The sequence below is a fragment of the Tursiops truncatus genome, chromosome 7 (assembly GCF_011762595.2).
Source record: "Tursiops truncatus isolate mTurTru1 chromosome 7, mTurTru1.mat.Y, whole genome shotgun sequence".
Lineage (NCBI taxonomy): Eukaryota > Metazoa > Chordata > Mammalia > Artiodactyla > Delphinidae > Tursiops > Tursiops truncatus.
Genome location: NC_047040.1, coordinates 4,426,744 through 4,444,249, shown reverse-complemented (window position 1 = coordinate 4,444,249; position 17,506 = coordinate 4,426,744). Strand labels below are relative to the sequence as shown.

Genomic DNA, 17,506 nt, shown 5'->3' with positions numbered 1-17,506 from the left:
GTTTTACTTTCTGTTCTTCAGACTGGATACTCTCTATTGATCTGTTTTCAAATTCACTGACTCTTTCTCCCGTCATCTTTGATCTGCTGTTCAGTCCATTATTGACTTGAACAAGGCCAGCCCTGGCTTCAGGGGAGGTGGGGAAATGTTGCTTTTTCTCCACCTTATGACAGCACATGGTGTTGTCATAGGGACTTTATTGGTAAAGGAGGAGGGGGAGTGGGTGTGTGCAGCTAGCCATGACTCCCGGCACCAGTCTCTCCACCTCTATCCTTCCTACATATGTAGGAGTTTTTCATTTTTTTCCAAATTAGATGATCTCATTCCATTGCTCAGTGGCTTCTCACTGCCTTTGCATTTAAGTGTAAATGCCTATGTCTAGGATTTGTGGCCTCACACAGTACAATGCAGTCTCAAAGTGCTTGCCCAGATATTCCTCCCTCTCCCCTGACTAACACACCCTATTTCCAGCCAGCGCCTACTTCCCTGAGTGCAGACTGTGTGCTCCACATCTGCTCCCTTTGCTCCCTCAGTTTGGAATAACTTCCTTTCCATCCCAGCCTGTCAAGAACACGTTCATCTTTCCAGGGCCAACCCAGGAGATTTTGTGTCCTCCATATGTTTTTTGGTCTGTTAATATTTATTACACACCTACTATGTGCCAGGATGTGGTGATTAGGACAAGCCCAGACCCTGTTCAATATCCAGCTTTTCAATTTGGTATTTGGTACCAGGCTATAGGTAGTGCATTTGCCATTTCCAATTCGTTTCTTTGGAATGTTTATCCTCAGCAGAGTGCACCATTGCAGGAACCACCATCATCCTGGAAAAAGGTAGAAAAGCCTCTTCCCTCTTATCCTCGTTTCTTTTTGTTCTTTCAAAACTCTCCAGTGTGCTGGGGAGTGATGCTAATAGAAGTATGTCATCAGCATACATTATGTCTTTATTAACCTGTTTCTCAATTTTGATTCTGAAAATATCCTGATTTAGCCTAATTGCAATTTCACTGTGTTCCACAGGCAGTGACGGTTCATACTGGGGGGAGCTGAGACTTGACCCTGTCGGATATTTCTTCCTGCCTATATGCTTTGAAGCTGGACCATTAGCTCAAAGCCATATATCTCATCTCACCACAGCAATTCAACCTGCTCCTGAGAAAATAGAGCCTAGGGTGTGTGTCTGGCAGAAAGCAAAGGAATATCTTCATTCTAGGTGGTGGGAGATATTTTTTCTGAAGCTAAAACAAGGGATGCTGCTGGAGCCATTTTATTCCTAAATAATTTAACTATATTCAAAGATAATCTGATGTTATTGTAGGAAAGTGTATTTCTAATAAACTCCACTTGATCTGGGTGAATCAATTCAGGCAGCGCATAATTGAGTCTGTTAGCAAGGACTTTAGCAAGAATTTTGCAATCAGCGTTAATTAAGAAGATGGGACAATAATTTGTGCATAATTCCGGATCTTTTCCTGGCTTGTGAATCAAAGTAATAAGAGCAATGCTCCGGCTGGTGGTGGGATGGTGTCATTAGGTGCTGATTTATAAGTACTTAGAAAGGTTTAATTTCATTTTGCTTCGAGCAGGGTCTCCCTGCCCCCACACGCTCTGATCAGGGCTGCAGCCGAGACGGCAGAGCTCTTGCCTCTCCATCCTTCCCTGTCATCACTGACCTCCTGCTTCCCATTTTTGTTTTTATTCTGCAGCCGAGCGCCCCGTTCATTCATCCATGTTTTTTCTTAATACTCTTATTTGAATGATTTGAAGCGATGGACTCCATGCTATTGATGTTGTGTGCATGTGTGTGTGTGTGTGTGTGTGTGTGTCTGACGTAAAGTCGAACGGTTGTCACAGCCTCAGTGGGGACGTTTTTCATGGATCTTCCTACCACACATCTCTGGGTGGGTATGTGTCAAGAACCCTTGACTACAACTCAGAAAACATACCCGGTTTGTGTGCTGTTCCTACCTGGCTGTTGCCCAGTAAGGGAACACATGTGAGCCTTGGTGTCCCCATCTGTATAATGCAGCCACAGGACAATTACAGGCATTAAGGAGTGCCAGGAAGAGCTCTGGATTTCCACCTCCTCCGGCTGTGGCATCTGAGGTGTGGAACTCACCCTCTCTGAGCCTCATTTTTCTCAGCTGGGAAAGATAATAGTCCTTGGGAAACGCATACCTAAGAGAAGTGCTCACTGCATGTGATTCCTCCATCTTTGCCCCCACTTGCGGTTGGCTCCAGTGCTAACAAGCTCTGGTCTTCAGACTTAGTCTCCTAACAACAAGAACAGGACTGGCCCTGTGCAAGGCTGCTGGTCTTCGGTGATTCGAGCTCGTAAACCAGCCTCCCACCAGGCGATACCTTCCCTGCCCATCTGGCCTGGAGCCAGCCGTTCCTTTGAAGTTGGGGCCCAGTCTACACAGGCCTCTGCCAGGGTGCACGACACCTGAAGGTGTTGTGAAGGCAGCGGGGTTTTGTTAATCTCCATAAACACAAGTCGTTGTTCTTAGAACCCTAGTTCGTCCCTTTTGGAAACACCCTGAGAGATGACCCCACTGATCCCATATTTTTAAATGAGGAAATTAGGGTTCAGAGAGATGGACTGACCACACAGGTTCAAGGTTCAAGACCACTCAGCCCGTGGGAGAGCCAGGGTCACCTCCCCATTAATCTCTTGCTGTATCCATGACACCAGCAACGTACACACACTTGTCATTGGTTCAAATGTGAGTCCTCCAAGGCAGGGTTGTGCTTACTCAGCTGACGTTCAGCTGTTGGGTTTTCCGTGGGCGATGCTCCCCTCCGCACACAGGGACAAAGGGAGTAGGTGTACCTCGGATGGCACAGTGCGCTCAGCGTCAAGCTGGTTGAATGAACAGTTAAATCCTGCCAACGGACCCACTGGGTCTATGTCCATCCCACGTTCACCCACACTCGTTCCCCACCTATACTTGCTGCTGGGTGAGATCTCTTAATAAAAACCCAATTAGTATTTCTTTAACTTGCCTCCAGATGCTTAAATACCATTACCCCAAACACACCATAATGCCTCTAGTTTTCTATTTCAATCAAGAATTCAAGTAGCATCTTGACTTGTACATAAGATATCAGCAGCAAAATCATGGAATGCTGACATCCTTAATAATAGCAATTAGTAATCAGTTGTTTCTTAAGTAGTTTGATTACGCCAGTTACCAAATTGTACAGTTGATGTGTTTGGGGGGCAAGCGGGGTCTCGCCACCCCTCCCCCGCCACCCTTTCTCCCTTGCTGTGTGCTCGCTGGTTAGTGAGATGATAGGCACTGCAAAGGGGCGAGGACGAGTAATGCCGTTGTTGCTAATATTCAACAGTAGAGACTTGCCTTTAGCAGAAAGTAGAATCGAATCTTTCTTTGCAGAAAGACTCATCCCAGTCATGTCTGTGGAAACGCAGTCTGTGTCCACCCGGGTGAATGTTAGCAAAAGAGCTTGGCCAACCCATGCAGCCAGGGCACCCAGAGTTTGAACACTTATCAGGGCGAAGACCCTGAGCCAGGCTCTGGATACCAGGCAAGGGTCTTGCCCTCGACGAGGCCATATTTGAGAATGAAATATTCAGTGGGTATAAAAATTAGCCCAGCGAGGGGGCTTCCCTGGTGGCGCAGTGGTTAGGAGTCCGCCTGCCGATGCCGGGGACGCGGGTTCGTGCCCCGGTCCGGGAAGATCCCACGTGCCGTGGAGCGGCTGGGCCCGTGAGCCATGGCCGCTGAGCCTGCGCGTCCGGAGCCTGTGCTCCGCGACGGGAGAGGCCACAACAGTGAGAGGCCCGCGTACCGCAAAAAAATATATATAAATAAAAAAAATTAGCCCGGCGAGGTTGCGTGTTTCGGAAACTGATGGAGACTGAGGGCTTTGTGCTCTTGTGGAGGGAAGTGGTGGGTCTGTGGGTCGGGTGTGCAGGGGGGCCCTCGTGTGTGGGGTCTGGAAGGAGGGCATGGCCTAGGTGAACCGAGGAGGCAGGGGAGGTCCTGACAAGCCCTGGGATTTGGGTGTCGTCCTGGCAGGAAGGTTCTTGTTGGGAGGGGGTAGGTGGGAAAGATGGGGGAGCAGATTGTGGATGAGCTGGGGCCTCAGCTCTGTTCCTCTCATTACACACACACACACACACACACACACACACACACACACAGGGAGAGAATGAGAGAGATTGCTGTGCCCCAGTCCCAGGCCTCCTTCCCGGGTCCCTCACAGCGGGCCAGTCTCAGTCTGACTAGCAGGGAGAGGGCTGATCATCTGTTAGAGACCTCCATGCCCTTCCCAGCATCCCACAGGGCATCCGAAGTACATCTTTGCAGGAGAGCAGGTGGCTTCACAAGGGCACAGGTGAGTTGCGTCTTTAGAGGAATCCTGATTGAGGACCACTCTTCTTCCTCGTGGCCAGGCAGGGAGGGTACATTCCGTACTTTGACCCACTACCTGCTGGGGCTGAATTTTTAAGTTCCTTTGCCCTCTGCCCTCCTTAAGGGGACCCGTGTATACCTGAGGGGTTCTCCAGAACAAGTCGTTCCTGCCATTTTTTTGGCTGGTACCTCTTTTCCCTATGGTTTTATTGTGATGTGACATGGCTGCAGATAAATAAATAATAATTATTTTTTCTGCTCTATTTGGTGGGAGTAATAAGCTCACACACAAGCATGGAGATCTCACTGAGAGAAGCAAGGTCCTTGTATATTTATGTTGACAAGCAGAAAGAATTGTTACTTTTCTTTTTTTTTTTTTTTTTTTTGCGGTACGCGGGCCCCTCACTGTTGTGGCCTCTCCCGTTGCGGAGCACAGGCTCCGGACATGCAGGCTCAGCGGCCATGGCTCACGGGCCCAGCTGTTCCGCGGCACGTGGGATCTTCCCAGACTGGGGCACGAACCCGCATCCCCTGCATCGGCAGACGGACTCTCAACCACTGTGCCACCAGGGAAGCCCACTTTTCTTCTTCTTAGTTTTGCAAATTGTCATCTTGTGAACAATACTCAGAGTTCTTTGAACAAGCGTTGTCCTTGGGATGGACAACTCTTCCTCCCCTTTCCCCAAAAAGCCTTTTCAACCTGACCTTCGGCTCTGCCTTCTCCTGGCCGGGGTGGGCACCTGCAGCCCCTGCCCCTCGCCGGGCCCGGCCCTGTCTTCTTGGTCATCATCATCCTTTCATCTTCACCTTCCTCCTCAGGAGGACTGAAATTCCAGTATCCATTCCCAATGTGGGCTGCCCTTCAAGGTGCTGCTACAAGTTCTGACCCCTCTTCACACGTTCTAAAGACCCCACGTGTATGTCTGAATGCAAACAGCTCTTGCTTCTCTCAGGGCTGTTCCCCCATGACTCACAATTACCCCCCGAGAACGAGCCCATTCACTCCCGTACTCAGGAGAAAGGAGGCCTCGCTCCATTTTGGGCTGAGACAGGGAGACTTTGGGATCACGGCCTCAGAGAAGCCTGGAGATGGAAGGGGCCTCAACAGTGATCTGAGCCAGCGTTGCCCAAGGCGCATCTGCAAGCCACCCGTCCCCCTGGTGGTGGTGAAGCCACAGCCAGCCTTTAACCTGCCCTTGCGTATTCTCTGACAGCGTGGTTCTCCGGGCACCTCCCCCGTGGAGCTTTGTTCAGGGACCTCTGTTTGGGAATCACTAATGGAATCTCAAGAACTAGTTAATAAGTAAAGGCACTGGCTCAGAGAGGGAAAGTGACTTCCCTGAGGTCACACAGCTCGTTTGTGGCAGAGCCCAAGCTTCCCTCTGGAGCGTCTCACTCCAAGGCTACTTGAAGCACCTGATAGCCTACCTGTGATGACACAGGCTGGATTCTGAACTCCTGGGAGGCAGTCCTGTGTGTTATTCCTGTTTCTATCCTCCCCTCATTACTGCCAGGCTCATAGCAAAGGCTCAAACTTTGTCACAGTCACAGAGCCCCCTGATTTCTGTCTGGATCGGTGGCACTATCCTCTACTCACCCCCAACCCCTTCCCATCATTTCTCAGCTTTGTCATTTCTCGCCTTTATCTCTGTGTGTACCCCACTCTCTTGGTTTAGACCCTGTCATCTCTCACCTGAGTGACTGCCTTCAATCACCTCCTAACTAGATCTTGTTTCCTAACCTTTCTTGTTTCCTTCAAATCCTACTCTCACATGTTAGCCAGAGAGGCGGCCCCCCAATGCAGGTGTGAGCGTGCTGCATCTCTACCCCGGTTTCAAGCCCAGCCTGCTTCCCCTGCAATAAAATCATTGGCAACAGTATGTGTCCTGAGGTCACAGGCTTAATCATTCAGTTACCATCATCCCGAAACAAAAACAACCCAGAACAAGCCCAAGTCCTGACAAGATGTCAGCAGCATCGACCTGTTCTCGTCCTGAATTGTGCCGTTCGGCAGGGAGAAGTAGACACGATACGATTTAGAACATACAGGTTCTTCGTGGGAGGGAACGGGACACTCTTAACACAGATTTCATTGGTTTCAAGTGTTTAGTAAAGTGGTGGGGACAGTAAAGACGGTGCAGGGCAATTAGTAATGTGAAAAGAAATGATATTTTATTTTAGTTTTTGTTGGAAAGACTAGATTTTTATCTTGGATTAATAAAAAATATGTTATTAATACTGAAAGAAAAATATTACCACATCATTAGCTTTTCACGTAGTTCATTTAAAATAGTAAGATGTTACCTGTAATTTATATTAATGTGTAACACTGATGACGTGTCCTACTGTGAAAACACTTATGCTATTTAATAAATGAATCTAAAGAACAGATTAGGGCTGTTGTTAAAGGACAAGAAATGATATTTTAACTCAGGGGCTCCAAATACACAAATCCCCAACCTGCTGGGATGGGCTTGTAAAAGGGGCTGTGATGAGTGGGCACTTGCTCCAGTCAGAATCCCAGCAGAAAGCAGACGGCGCAACTCCAGGGCGTAGCAAAGGCGGGCAGGGCCAGGGAAGCCAGCTGGGGTCCCCAGGGCCACCGTGGGAGCCCCCCTCCCTGTGTCTGAAGGGGCAAGGAGGGAGGTAGGAGGTGCCACGCAGGAGCTGAGCCTTCAGCCCAATGGTGAAGCCAAATCGCAGCGATGATCTGGCAGGGAGGGGTCCCCAGAGCAAATACCCTCCCCTCCCCGCTCCTTGCAGCACCTTGCGTTAGCTACACCCAATGGGGGTCAGAGAGCGTGGGCCAGGATGATGTGACTCATAAGAGCACCTCATGGGCAGGCACTGGGCAGCGGGCAGGGTGGGTCTGGAGTGCACATGCAAAATGCAGAGCTCAACACTCCCGGCCAAAGCGCAGTTTAGGATTTCAAAGTCCCCTCCGCACCCCAGGGCAGGCTCCTGGATTGCTGCGTGTACCAGGTGCTGTCTCGGTGAGGACCCCTGCCCATGCAGGCAGAGCTAAGGTCTGAAGAGAGGTGTGGTGCTCTCTGGGCTCATGCCTCCTGGGGCCTCACCCTGATCGGCGCCCCAGATATTAGGAAAACCAAGGAAAAGAAGAAGCAGGAGCCGGTTTCTCCCTAAAGCCTTCCGCAGCTTGTTTACACCACCAGTGAGAGACAGCACCGGGGGTGCACCCACATCACAGGGGAGTAGACCGCCTTAGAAGTTCCAGTCTCTGATCTGTCCCTTCATCACATTAAAGCTCCACTTGCCAGCACCAACGTCCCAGGCACGTTCCCTTTTGGTGTCCTTCCTGGGTGTGTGAGCATGTGTTTGTGCACGTGTGTGTTTGTGCCTTGTGTGTGCAGTGGTACGCGTGTGTGCATGCACTCACATGTGTTGGGAAGGAGTCTGTCTAGTGGGGGGAGGGGAGCCCTGAACATTCCTTAGGAGTCAAGACTAACGTTGTGGAGGGCACATCTGACAAGCTAGAATTAGCACGATGCAGTGAACAGTTAAGCTGTGGTCAGGGATATCATTTTCAGCAAATATGACAACGGGATTATACACATGTTATGTGAAGGAGACCTACAAAATGACCAAAAAGGTATAAAAAAATGAGGAGATATTGCCCAAGGACCTGACTAGACAAGGGCCCACATGTAAAAAGGTCTACAAAGAAAACCCAAACCCTACAGATAAGACTTGGTTCTGAGCAGTAAAGAAAGGTTGGGGGGAAGGGGAAGCTGGGACGAAGTGAGAGAGTGGCATGGACATATATACACTACCAAATATAAAATGGATGGCTAGTGGGAAGCAGCTGCATAGCACAGGGAGACCAGCTCGGTGCTTTGTGACCACCTACAGGGGTAGGATAGGGAGGGTGGGAGGGAGGCACAAGAGGGAAGGAATAGGGGGATACGTGTATACATATAGCTGATTCACCTTGTTATACAGCAGAAACTAACACAACATTGTAAAGCAATTATATTCCAATAAAGATGTTAAAAAACAAACATAAAAGGATGGACGAGCAGGCAGTGGAGAATGACCAGGGTGCACTTACTAAACTGGAGATTTAAATATGAATATTAACCGCCCATAATGTTCAGGGTGTGATGTGACACACACTCGCTATCAGGAGGAATAGAAATCATTTCAGAAAACAATTTGGAACATTTGTTATCCTTGTCCCAGTAATACAGCTCCTAAGAATTTATCCTAAGGACAGAACGCTGAATAAGAAAAAAGCATATGAATGCTAATATAGACGCTAATTATAGCATTACTGATAGTAGTAAAGATGTAAACACACAGCCCCCTCTTGCAGGCGTTTGGTTTAAGTATTTTGTCATTAATCACCTCAATAGGTGATTGAAATTAAGAAGACATGTAGCAATATGGAAAGTACTTTAGGTGTATTAACTCAACAGAACAGGACACAAACTTATTATCTACCACACGGTTATAAGGAGAGGAAATTTACACATGCAAATAGACTAGCTTGGAGAAAAGTGGAGAAACGAAAAGAGGTGCTGGGTCGGGATGACGGTGCCACGGTTTAATTTTTCTCTTTTTAAATTTTTTGTATATTGCACTTTAGTTGTTGCCTATGTAACATACTGTGTGTATATATATGTGTGTGTATGTGTATATATAGACACATAGTGTAGATCATAGTATAGATCTATATATCATAGTACATATATACATATTTACTGTGTATATATTTACATAGTATATGTATATTTACTATGTACTGTATAGTAAATACAGTAAATATGTGTATACTATGATATATATATATATACTATGACATATACTATGTATATATATACAGATATATACTAGGTACATGTATATATACAGTATACGTATATACACACAGTGCATATGTATATAAATACGAATCATACAGCTGGGCACGTATCATTCGCCTTTTTCAACCATTTGCCCTTCCACCCCCGAATGTTCCCCACCCCACCCTGTGCACACGATGGGGAAGCAGCGGATTCATCGCAGTTACCTAGGAGCACCCCGGGGGGCAGCTGGGCCGAGGGGTCCTTCATCCAGTCGTCGTTGGCCAGTTCTATCACGGCGTCCACGTGCCGAACTTCAGTACAGATCAAATCCCTCACTGTCGCCTCATCCCTGGCTTCCAGGGCTGACTTCAGTCTATTTACGAAATCCGACTTGACCGGGTAATCGGGAAGGCAATCAGAGATGGACATTGTGATGTCGTTTGTGTGTTGACCAAACTGCTCTGCTTCCCAACTGAGTCCAAAGTCAGCAGCTGGGCGGAGAGGGCTGCGGGCATGTCTATAAATAGAAGAAACGTGGCTCCGGTTACAGCCCTGGGAACGGCCACCCGCCAGCAGTCCTCCCCACCCCGTTCCTCAGAGGGAGATGGGAATTAATCTCCCCAAGGCCTCACTTAAGGATCATTCTAGACAGGGGAGCAGTAGACCTGTCTGTGAGTGGGAGAAGCCGAGGGGACAGTGTTTTTTAAAAAAAATCTCTTGTCGGTACTGCTGATCAACATCTTCTTTTATCAAAGTGAGACTCTGTCCTGAAACCTTAAAATCCTTTTCCCGAGCCTGGGCTTGCAACCTTTTTTCTGTTGAAAGGAACATACTGTAACGTTCTACACCACGTATTCCTTCACTTCATCTAAAAAGAGAGCCTGGTTGACTATAAATTGGACATGCCTTGAAATTGAGAATGCAGGGAAATCTTTGGTTTCCAAATTCAGGATGGACTGGCTGGTCTCGAGAAGACGAAAGCATCACATAAGTGAACCAGAAAGTAACCGAAGTATCAGCAGCAGCCTCTGTACTTCTTAAGGCTGCTAACTTTGGCTTAAAGCACCCAATTCTGTGCCCCGTGGAAGTGCAAAGCACTCATGTTGGTTTCTATGCACTCCTGGGGGTAGTGGACTTTTTTTCCATAACCTCTGTCTCTAGTGGTCCTGTATCTCCCCACCTGAACCTGGGCACAAAACACAGCTGCTCCAGCAGCGCCTGTATGCTGTAATGACCTGAGGGGCCCAGGCTATGCCGTTTAGCTTAAAAATTAATTTTTGGATATATTAAAATTGAAATACATTGAACATATAACATATACATGTAAGTTTGAGGTGCACAGCATGTTGAGTTGATGCATTTATATATTGTAACATGGTTGCCATTGTTAGCTAACACCTCTGTCATGTTGCAGAGTTATGACTTCTTTTTTTGTGGTGGGATAATGAACTTTTCTTCATGTCTTAGAAAGTTTGCTGTTCATAATACAATATTGTTGTCTATAGACACTATACTGTGCATTAGATCTGCAGGACTTATTTACCTGCTGGTTGCAAGTTTGTGCCCTTCAATGACATCTCTCCTCTTTCCTCACATAGATTTATTTTTTTAAAGTTGAAAATTTGAAAAATTAAAAATAAGTTTTAAATTGAAGTATAGTTGATTTATAGTGTTGTGTTATATTCTGGTGTACAGTGAAGTGATTCAGTTATACATATATATGTATATATATCACATAGCTTTTATAGAGCCCTCTTCACCTTGTGTCCCAGTCTTGCTACCTCTTCCCTTTCTTACTTTGTCTTGTCTCCCTGTGTGATGGTTAATTTTATGTGTGAATCTGGCTGGGCCACACTGCCCGGATACCTGGTCAAACATATACTGGATGCTCCTGTGAAGTTCTTTTTTTTTTTTTTTTAATGAGATGATGATGTTTAATTTGGTGGACTTTGAGGAAAACCGATGACCCTCCATAATGTGGGTGGGCCTCATCCAATCAGTTGACGGCCTTCCTAGAACAAAGACTGATGTCCCCCAAGCGAGATGGAATACTGCCAGCAGACGGCCTTTGAATTAGAACTGCAATTCTTCCTGGGTCTTCAGCCTGCTGGCCTACATGCAGGTTTTGGACTTGCTGGTTGTGACAATTGCGTGAGTTGATTTCTTAAAATAAATCATATATACCTTTATTTTAAGAATATATATATATATGCACACACATCCTCTTGGTTCTGTTTCTCTGGAGAGCCCTGAATAATACACCCCCTCCTCTCAGCTCCTCTGCATGATTTTGCAGCTTCTGTTCCATACACTGATGCTTTTCCCGACATGTCTGCATCTGCATTTGAGGAGCCAGCCCTGAAGTTACTACTTAATATTTGTTCTCCTTCCTCCTACCTAAGAGACCCTGGGTTTTCTTTGTTGTGACCGTGTGCCTGGTCCCTGGTGATGAATCATGTTTATCTAAGTCAGTAACTTCCGCCCTAGTCTCCTTGTTAGCTACTCTAGAATTAGTTTCCCTTGCAACCCCGTTCTGGCCAGTGAGGGCAGGCATGGTCTGCTCTGGTGCATCTGGGAAGTTCTTTGCTCTTCTGATTGAAAGGGGAAGTAGCGGTTGGCACTTTTTTCCTTTCCCTTTCTTCTTTCCTTGAACACGGACATAATGTGTGGAGCTGTGGCAGCCAACTTACAGCCATGAGGTGATGGACATGAAATGAAGGCTCGACATACTCAGGTGAGTGGGACAGAAAGAGGGGACGAGACGGATGGTTCCTTGATGACATTTCTGAACCTTTGCCCCAGCTCCAGGCCGCCAACTGCCAGACTTCTTGTCTTTATTCCTTAAGTACTATTCATGTGTTTTCTGTGACTTGCAGCTAAAAGTATTCCTGGTTGATGCAGGTGTGTTCACTCTGCCTTTAAAACCATGGACACGTTCTGGTTTCAGTCTAAAGAGATGCAGCAGACACAGCTCTGCCTGTGAAAAGAATGTGAGTCAGCCCCCAAGCTTTCTGTTCTTTGGTAGTTGAACTCTTGTCTTCCATGACAAAATCTCACTGTGTGTTGCAAGGGCAGCAGCTGACCCCAGACTCCCCGAATACGGAGCAGTGGCATCACGGGCTAGGGTCATCAGTGAGCAAGCAGCCAGGGCCACTTGAGGGGCTGCTGTTGGACCCTGGTGGACACATTCCTGGAATTGCTGGCAATGGGGCTCTGCCTAGAAAGGAGGTATGAACTCTATAGATCTGTATTCAGACGTTTGACTAACTTGCAGAGCGTGTGGTTGGCCTCTGGTTCTTTCTTTCAGCCAAAGAATGATGGGTTTTGAAAGAGATTTTGAACCTGAATTTCCAAGCACAAATGCCTTGTAGCATCAGATGCCTTTACGTTTAGAAGGAAATCTGACACCAGCACGTTTGTGTCGATACAAAGAGAGGGAGGGTAGTGACCGCAGGAAAATGATCGGAATTTGGGTACGGTAATTTAAAGAAATAAACTGAGAATTATTAGAGATTGCTATCAAACTTCAAATCAGAAGGGAGCTAAAGAGGAAGCACTTGTTAGGCAGATAATAAGATGACAAAGCCTCAAAATACGGCACTCGCTGATCTTAATTACCAAGCTATCTGCTGGGTGTTTAATCAGTAGCATATATACTATGCTAATTATTCTGGCTAATTTTGTTATAATGTAATTCTTTATCAACCCCGCTATGTATAAATTAGGAATTGAAATGTAACTAACACCAATTATATTTAAGGCAACACGAATTTCTTTATTTCAGTGTGAAATCTTCTGATCTCTATTTCTTTGTCTTTCCTTTTTTGATTAGTTCATGGGACCCCCTACTGCCCACCCTGCCTCAGTCCCCCACTGGCTGAACAATCATTTGAGGGGGGAGGGACGCAGTATCAATATTTCCCCCTTAACTTCTTGGAAGCCTTGTATTTGACTTTCTCCTTCGCTGACTGTCCTTGAAGGTGCAGAATATATTTGAGCAATCAATAGCAGAGGGATCCTGGCTTTCTCTGAATCAGATAAAGGTCGCTTCATTGTTCTGCTTGGATGTTGAAATGCTCATCAGAGGGTACCATAATTCACAGATTTTCAGTGATATATTGTATGTGATTTACATCAAGTTATGTTTACAGATGTGTTTAGATGAGGACTCTGGTAACAGATCCTCACAGAGAAGCATGAACATTAGCTAGAATTCTGCTGCGTCATGAAGTTTGCATCCAGTGAGGTTGGTATAGCTGTGCAGAGCCCGGTAGCACGCCTTCAGAGACCACCAGCCTTGGAACTTTTTCTCTGTCAACACTCTTGGTATTGAACTATTTTGCAGCAAGATAACAATGCCTGATGAATACATGAATACAGTGTGGGTCTAATTTAGTCTCAGCCCCGTGTTAGGATGAAAATCAGTGAGTCGGTTGCCAATGGAGGGTCATGGTCTGGGAGAAATGGTCAGTCCCAGATAGGCAGACCCCGTTGTGACCTCAGGTCAGGGACAAACACCAGGCATATCCAGGTTCACTCAAAGTGACTGTGGCATCATTCCGCTGTGAGTGGGTCCAATTCTGAGCCTGGCTGCTTCTTCGAGCCTGAAAGGCCCCTCTTAGATCCTCAGGTCCTGGAGAGTTGCTCCTTCAACACACGGGTTCCCCGTAGGTCAGCCCCCAAGTGCTCTTGGCTCAAACCTCACCGTGCAATTCAGCTGTGGACCCTCTCAGCTCGGGGCTGGTCTGGGGCTCCCTTCCTGGCCGTGGTGTTTCCATCCACCTCGGGCTGTTCTCTCCTCTCTCCCGTCCCCGCAGTCCGGCTCTCCCAGTTCCCAGCTTCAGCAACACAGAGGTGTCTCCCTGGGATCGGAAGCTTTTCAACTCGGTGGAAGATTTTTCTAAATTCCTTTTTAAGGGGTTCCTCATAGCTTTTCAGGCTTGTCAGTTTCAGCCAAGACTTATGTGTGGCGGGAAGGGCTCACCCGTCAACCTGCTAGGCTGTGGGGACTGCTTTGTGAAGGGGCATTGTTACGTGGTCTTTATGGGCAGCAAGTCACGCACCCAGAAAACACGGGCCACTTTCATTTCCTTTGTGTCCTTGAAACAACGTGATGGCACGTGGGCACTAGCTAGATGTGACGAAAGCCCTTTACAACTCTTGCCTGTTTTTTTTTTTTCTTCCTGTTAGGGGCATGATTTATGCTGACACAAGGATGAAGTTATGCAGCTGGAGATGTGGACATTTTCCATTAGTATAACCATCAAAGACAAAATAACAGACAAATGAGTTTCACTCAATAAACACATTTTTGAAGCAGAATTATTTAATTATTTATTTTTATTACTTTTTTATTGAAGTATAGTTGATTTACAATGTTTCAGGTGTACAGCACAGTGATTCAGTTACACATATCTCTATCTGCATCTGTATCTATTCTTTTTCAGATTCTTTGCCATTATAGGTTATTACAAGACATTGAATATAGTTCCCTGTGCTATAGATTAGGTCCCTGTTGTTTATTTTATATATAGTGGAATGTATCTGCGGATCCCAAATTCCTAATTTACTCCTCCCCCACTCCAATAAACACTTTTTGAGCCCTCATATATGCCAGGTACTCTTGATGTACTGAGAATATAGTATATTACATACTGTATACTATATATACTATATACTGGGTACTTATTGCATAGGTCCTCTTTTAAAGATATTGCACATGTAAACTCTCTTTCTCTCAGCAATCCTGCGAGGCAGGGGCTATCGTTATTACTATCTGGCAGATGGGGAACCTGACTAGTGAAGCAATCTCCTGGCGGCCTCACAGCTGCTAAGCGGCAGAGCTAAGACGCAAATGCGGGCAGTTTAACTGCGCTCATTAGAACTGTGTGGCCATGCTTCTCGTTCAAACCCCCACTGGGTCCAATTCCTCACCCTCTTCATCCGTTTCTTCCTCTTCCTTCTTTTCTAGTTTGCTCTTTTCTCCAGATGCAGTCTTGTGAAAAGAGATGGGGAAGGCATGGGAGGGAAGAAAAGAGGTACAAGGGCTAAGGCAGGGACCAGGAATATTTGGAGGACTTTGGGAGAAAAGGCCTGGGAGCAGCTATGACGTATGTGGGAATTGGATAAAGAAAGAAAGACAACTGCTTTGAAGTCATCTGCGGTTGCTGGAGGGTGTTCCCCTAATCAAGACACCGTGCTGAGCCCAGACCACCAGGGTCACGGCTTTTTAAGAGTAATCCAGCTAATTATGGATATCTCGGCCATTGACTGGGGGAGACAGTGCAGCGCCCATCAGGCAAAATATTGTAAGGTGGAAAGTTTGCCTTCCGAGAGTTAAAAGTTAAAATCAACCTGATAGAGCAAAGCAGACTGTATACCGCTTGTCTGACCTTGACAACTTCAAGGATATAGAAGCACAGCTTGTAATCTGCTTTCAAGTTTTAATTCCTCCCATCTTAGATAATCTTGGAAATATAGGAGAGGGAGAAAAATGGAGAGCTGTGTGTCTGGTTGAACTTAAGGACGGAGTGCACCATGACAGAAGTGTTGGGGAATTCCTGGGAGAAGTAGGGCAGGCAAGACTGAGGAAGGGCTGACCAGCTCCCCGTGGGTTCACCATGGGTAAGTAGGAGAGGAGCCCTGCGGTGGGTGTGGGGTGGATCTTGCCTCTTCAGCAGTTTGGGGGAGAGCCCTGAGCCCCGCGGTACTCCCAGAACATCAGCACCTCAGGTCACACTCTGCATCTGATGACCTCTAGTTTCAGTCATGCACGTTTCAGAAAGGAGCATCGCAGCAGCCATTCCAGAGGCTTATACGTTAAAAGACGACAAGACAAACAAAAACCTGGAAAGAAACACTCTGCCCAGTGGTGAAGCTCCTGGCCATGTCTGTGGCTAATTCTCTCCAAATCTACACAAACCTGTTATAGAAAAGTACCACGTCTGTAAGGTTAAACTCTGTCTCTTAGTCTGGGTCTGAAAATGTCTGACCTCAGACACATGCAATCTATGATCTACCCAACTGTGGTGGGCAGCCTCGGAGATGGCCCTACTGACCTGCCCATGATCTTCACACCCTGTGTCATCCCCTCCCCTTGAGTGTGGACTTGGTGACTTGCGTCTAATGGATATCATATAGCGGAGGGGATGGATTGTCACTTCGGAGATTAGGTTATAAAAAGCCTGCAGCTTCTGTTCTGCATGCTGTCTTTCTCTCCCTTTTGAATTGCTCATCCTGGGGGCAGCCAGCTTCCATGTGATGAGGCGGCACCGTGGAGGGATCCAGGTGAGTGAACCTGAAAGTGGACATTCTGAGGCTGCCAACAGTCAGTGAAGGGGCCTGGCAGTGGAACTGCCAGCCTAGCTGAGTCTTGACATGACTGCAACCTCATGAGAGGCTTTGAGTTAGAACCACCCACCTGAGCCATGCCTGCATTCCTGATCCACAGAAACTGAACAATTGTCAGTGCTTGTTGCTTTAAGCCATTAGGTTTTGGGGGTAATTTGTTATGAAATAATACATAATTAATCCATCACCTGAACGACCTTTTTAAGAAAGCCATGGACCTCATTCTTCCCTCTCTCATTCTCTCCTTCCTCACTCAAGGATAAACTGACATGAACTCTGATTCAGAACCACAGAAGGATGGATTCTTTTGAGTCATCAGAGCAAATGTCTCTTTATGAACCAGAGTTGCTGCAAGAAACAAGAGAAAATTTGAGAAAATCTCTGATTTATGTCGCCACTGAGAATCTAGGTGAACATTATGTCCACGGAAAAGGAGCAACAGGAGATCAAGGAAGATTGCTCTGAGATGAAAACCATTACTTCAAGTTTTAAAATGCAGTTGACACAGTGATTGGAGATTGCGGAAAATCAAATCAGTGATTTAAGACCGGACAGAGAAAATTTCTCATACTCAGAGTATAAAAGGGACAAAAAGATGCACGTAAAGAAAAGTAACATTGAGGACAGATTCAGAAACTTCTTTATATCTTAGGAGAAAAAGGAGCAGAGAGAATATAACATATAAACAAGGAAATAATAAAGGTAAGTTCTTCTGTGGAATGAATTGTGTCCCCCACTAAATTTATATGTTGAAGCCCTCACCCCCTATGTGACTCTGGTGGGGATGGAGCCTTTAAGCAGGTGGCTTAGGTTAAATGAGGTCTTGAGTGGGGAGGGGGGTTGATCTGATAAAGCTGGTGTCCTTATAGAAGAGCCACCAGAGACCCCTCTCCCTGGGCACACAGAGGGAAGGCCATGTGAGCACATGGCGAGGTGGTGGCTGCTGTAAGCTAAGAGCAGAAGCCTCAGAATG

The 17,506-nt window shown here is 46.6% G+C and overlaps 1 protein-coding gene across 1 annotated transcript in view; it reads right to left on the bottom strand.

Moving 5' to 3' along the window:
• The window catches only part of ASB18 (ankyrin repeat and SOCS box containing 18), a 63,749-nt gene extending 53,963 nt beyond the window's left edge, over window positions 1-9,786 (bottom strand). The window contains exons 1-2 of the mRNA XM_033860369.2: window positions 9,408-9,786; window positions 8,240-8,242 (exon numbers count right to left, since the gene is read on the bottom strand). Coding sequence (XP_033716260.1) covers window positions 8,240-8,242; window positions 9,408-9,612 — 208 coding nt within the window. The 5' untranslated portion in view covers window positions 9,613-9,786. The remainder of the gene's footprint in view (window positions 1-8,239; window positions 8,243-9,407) is intronic.
• Between the last annotated feature and the right edge of the window lie 7,720 nt (window positions 9,787-17,506).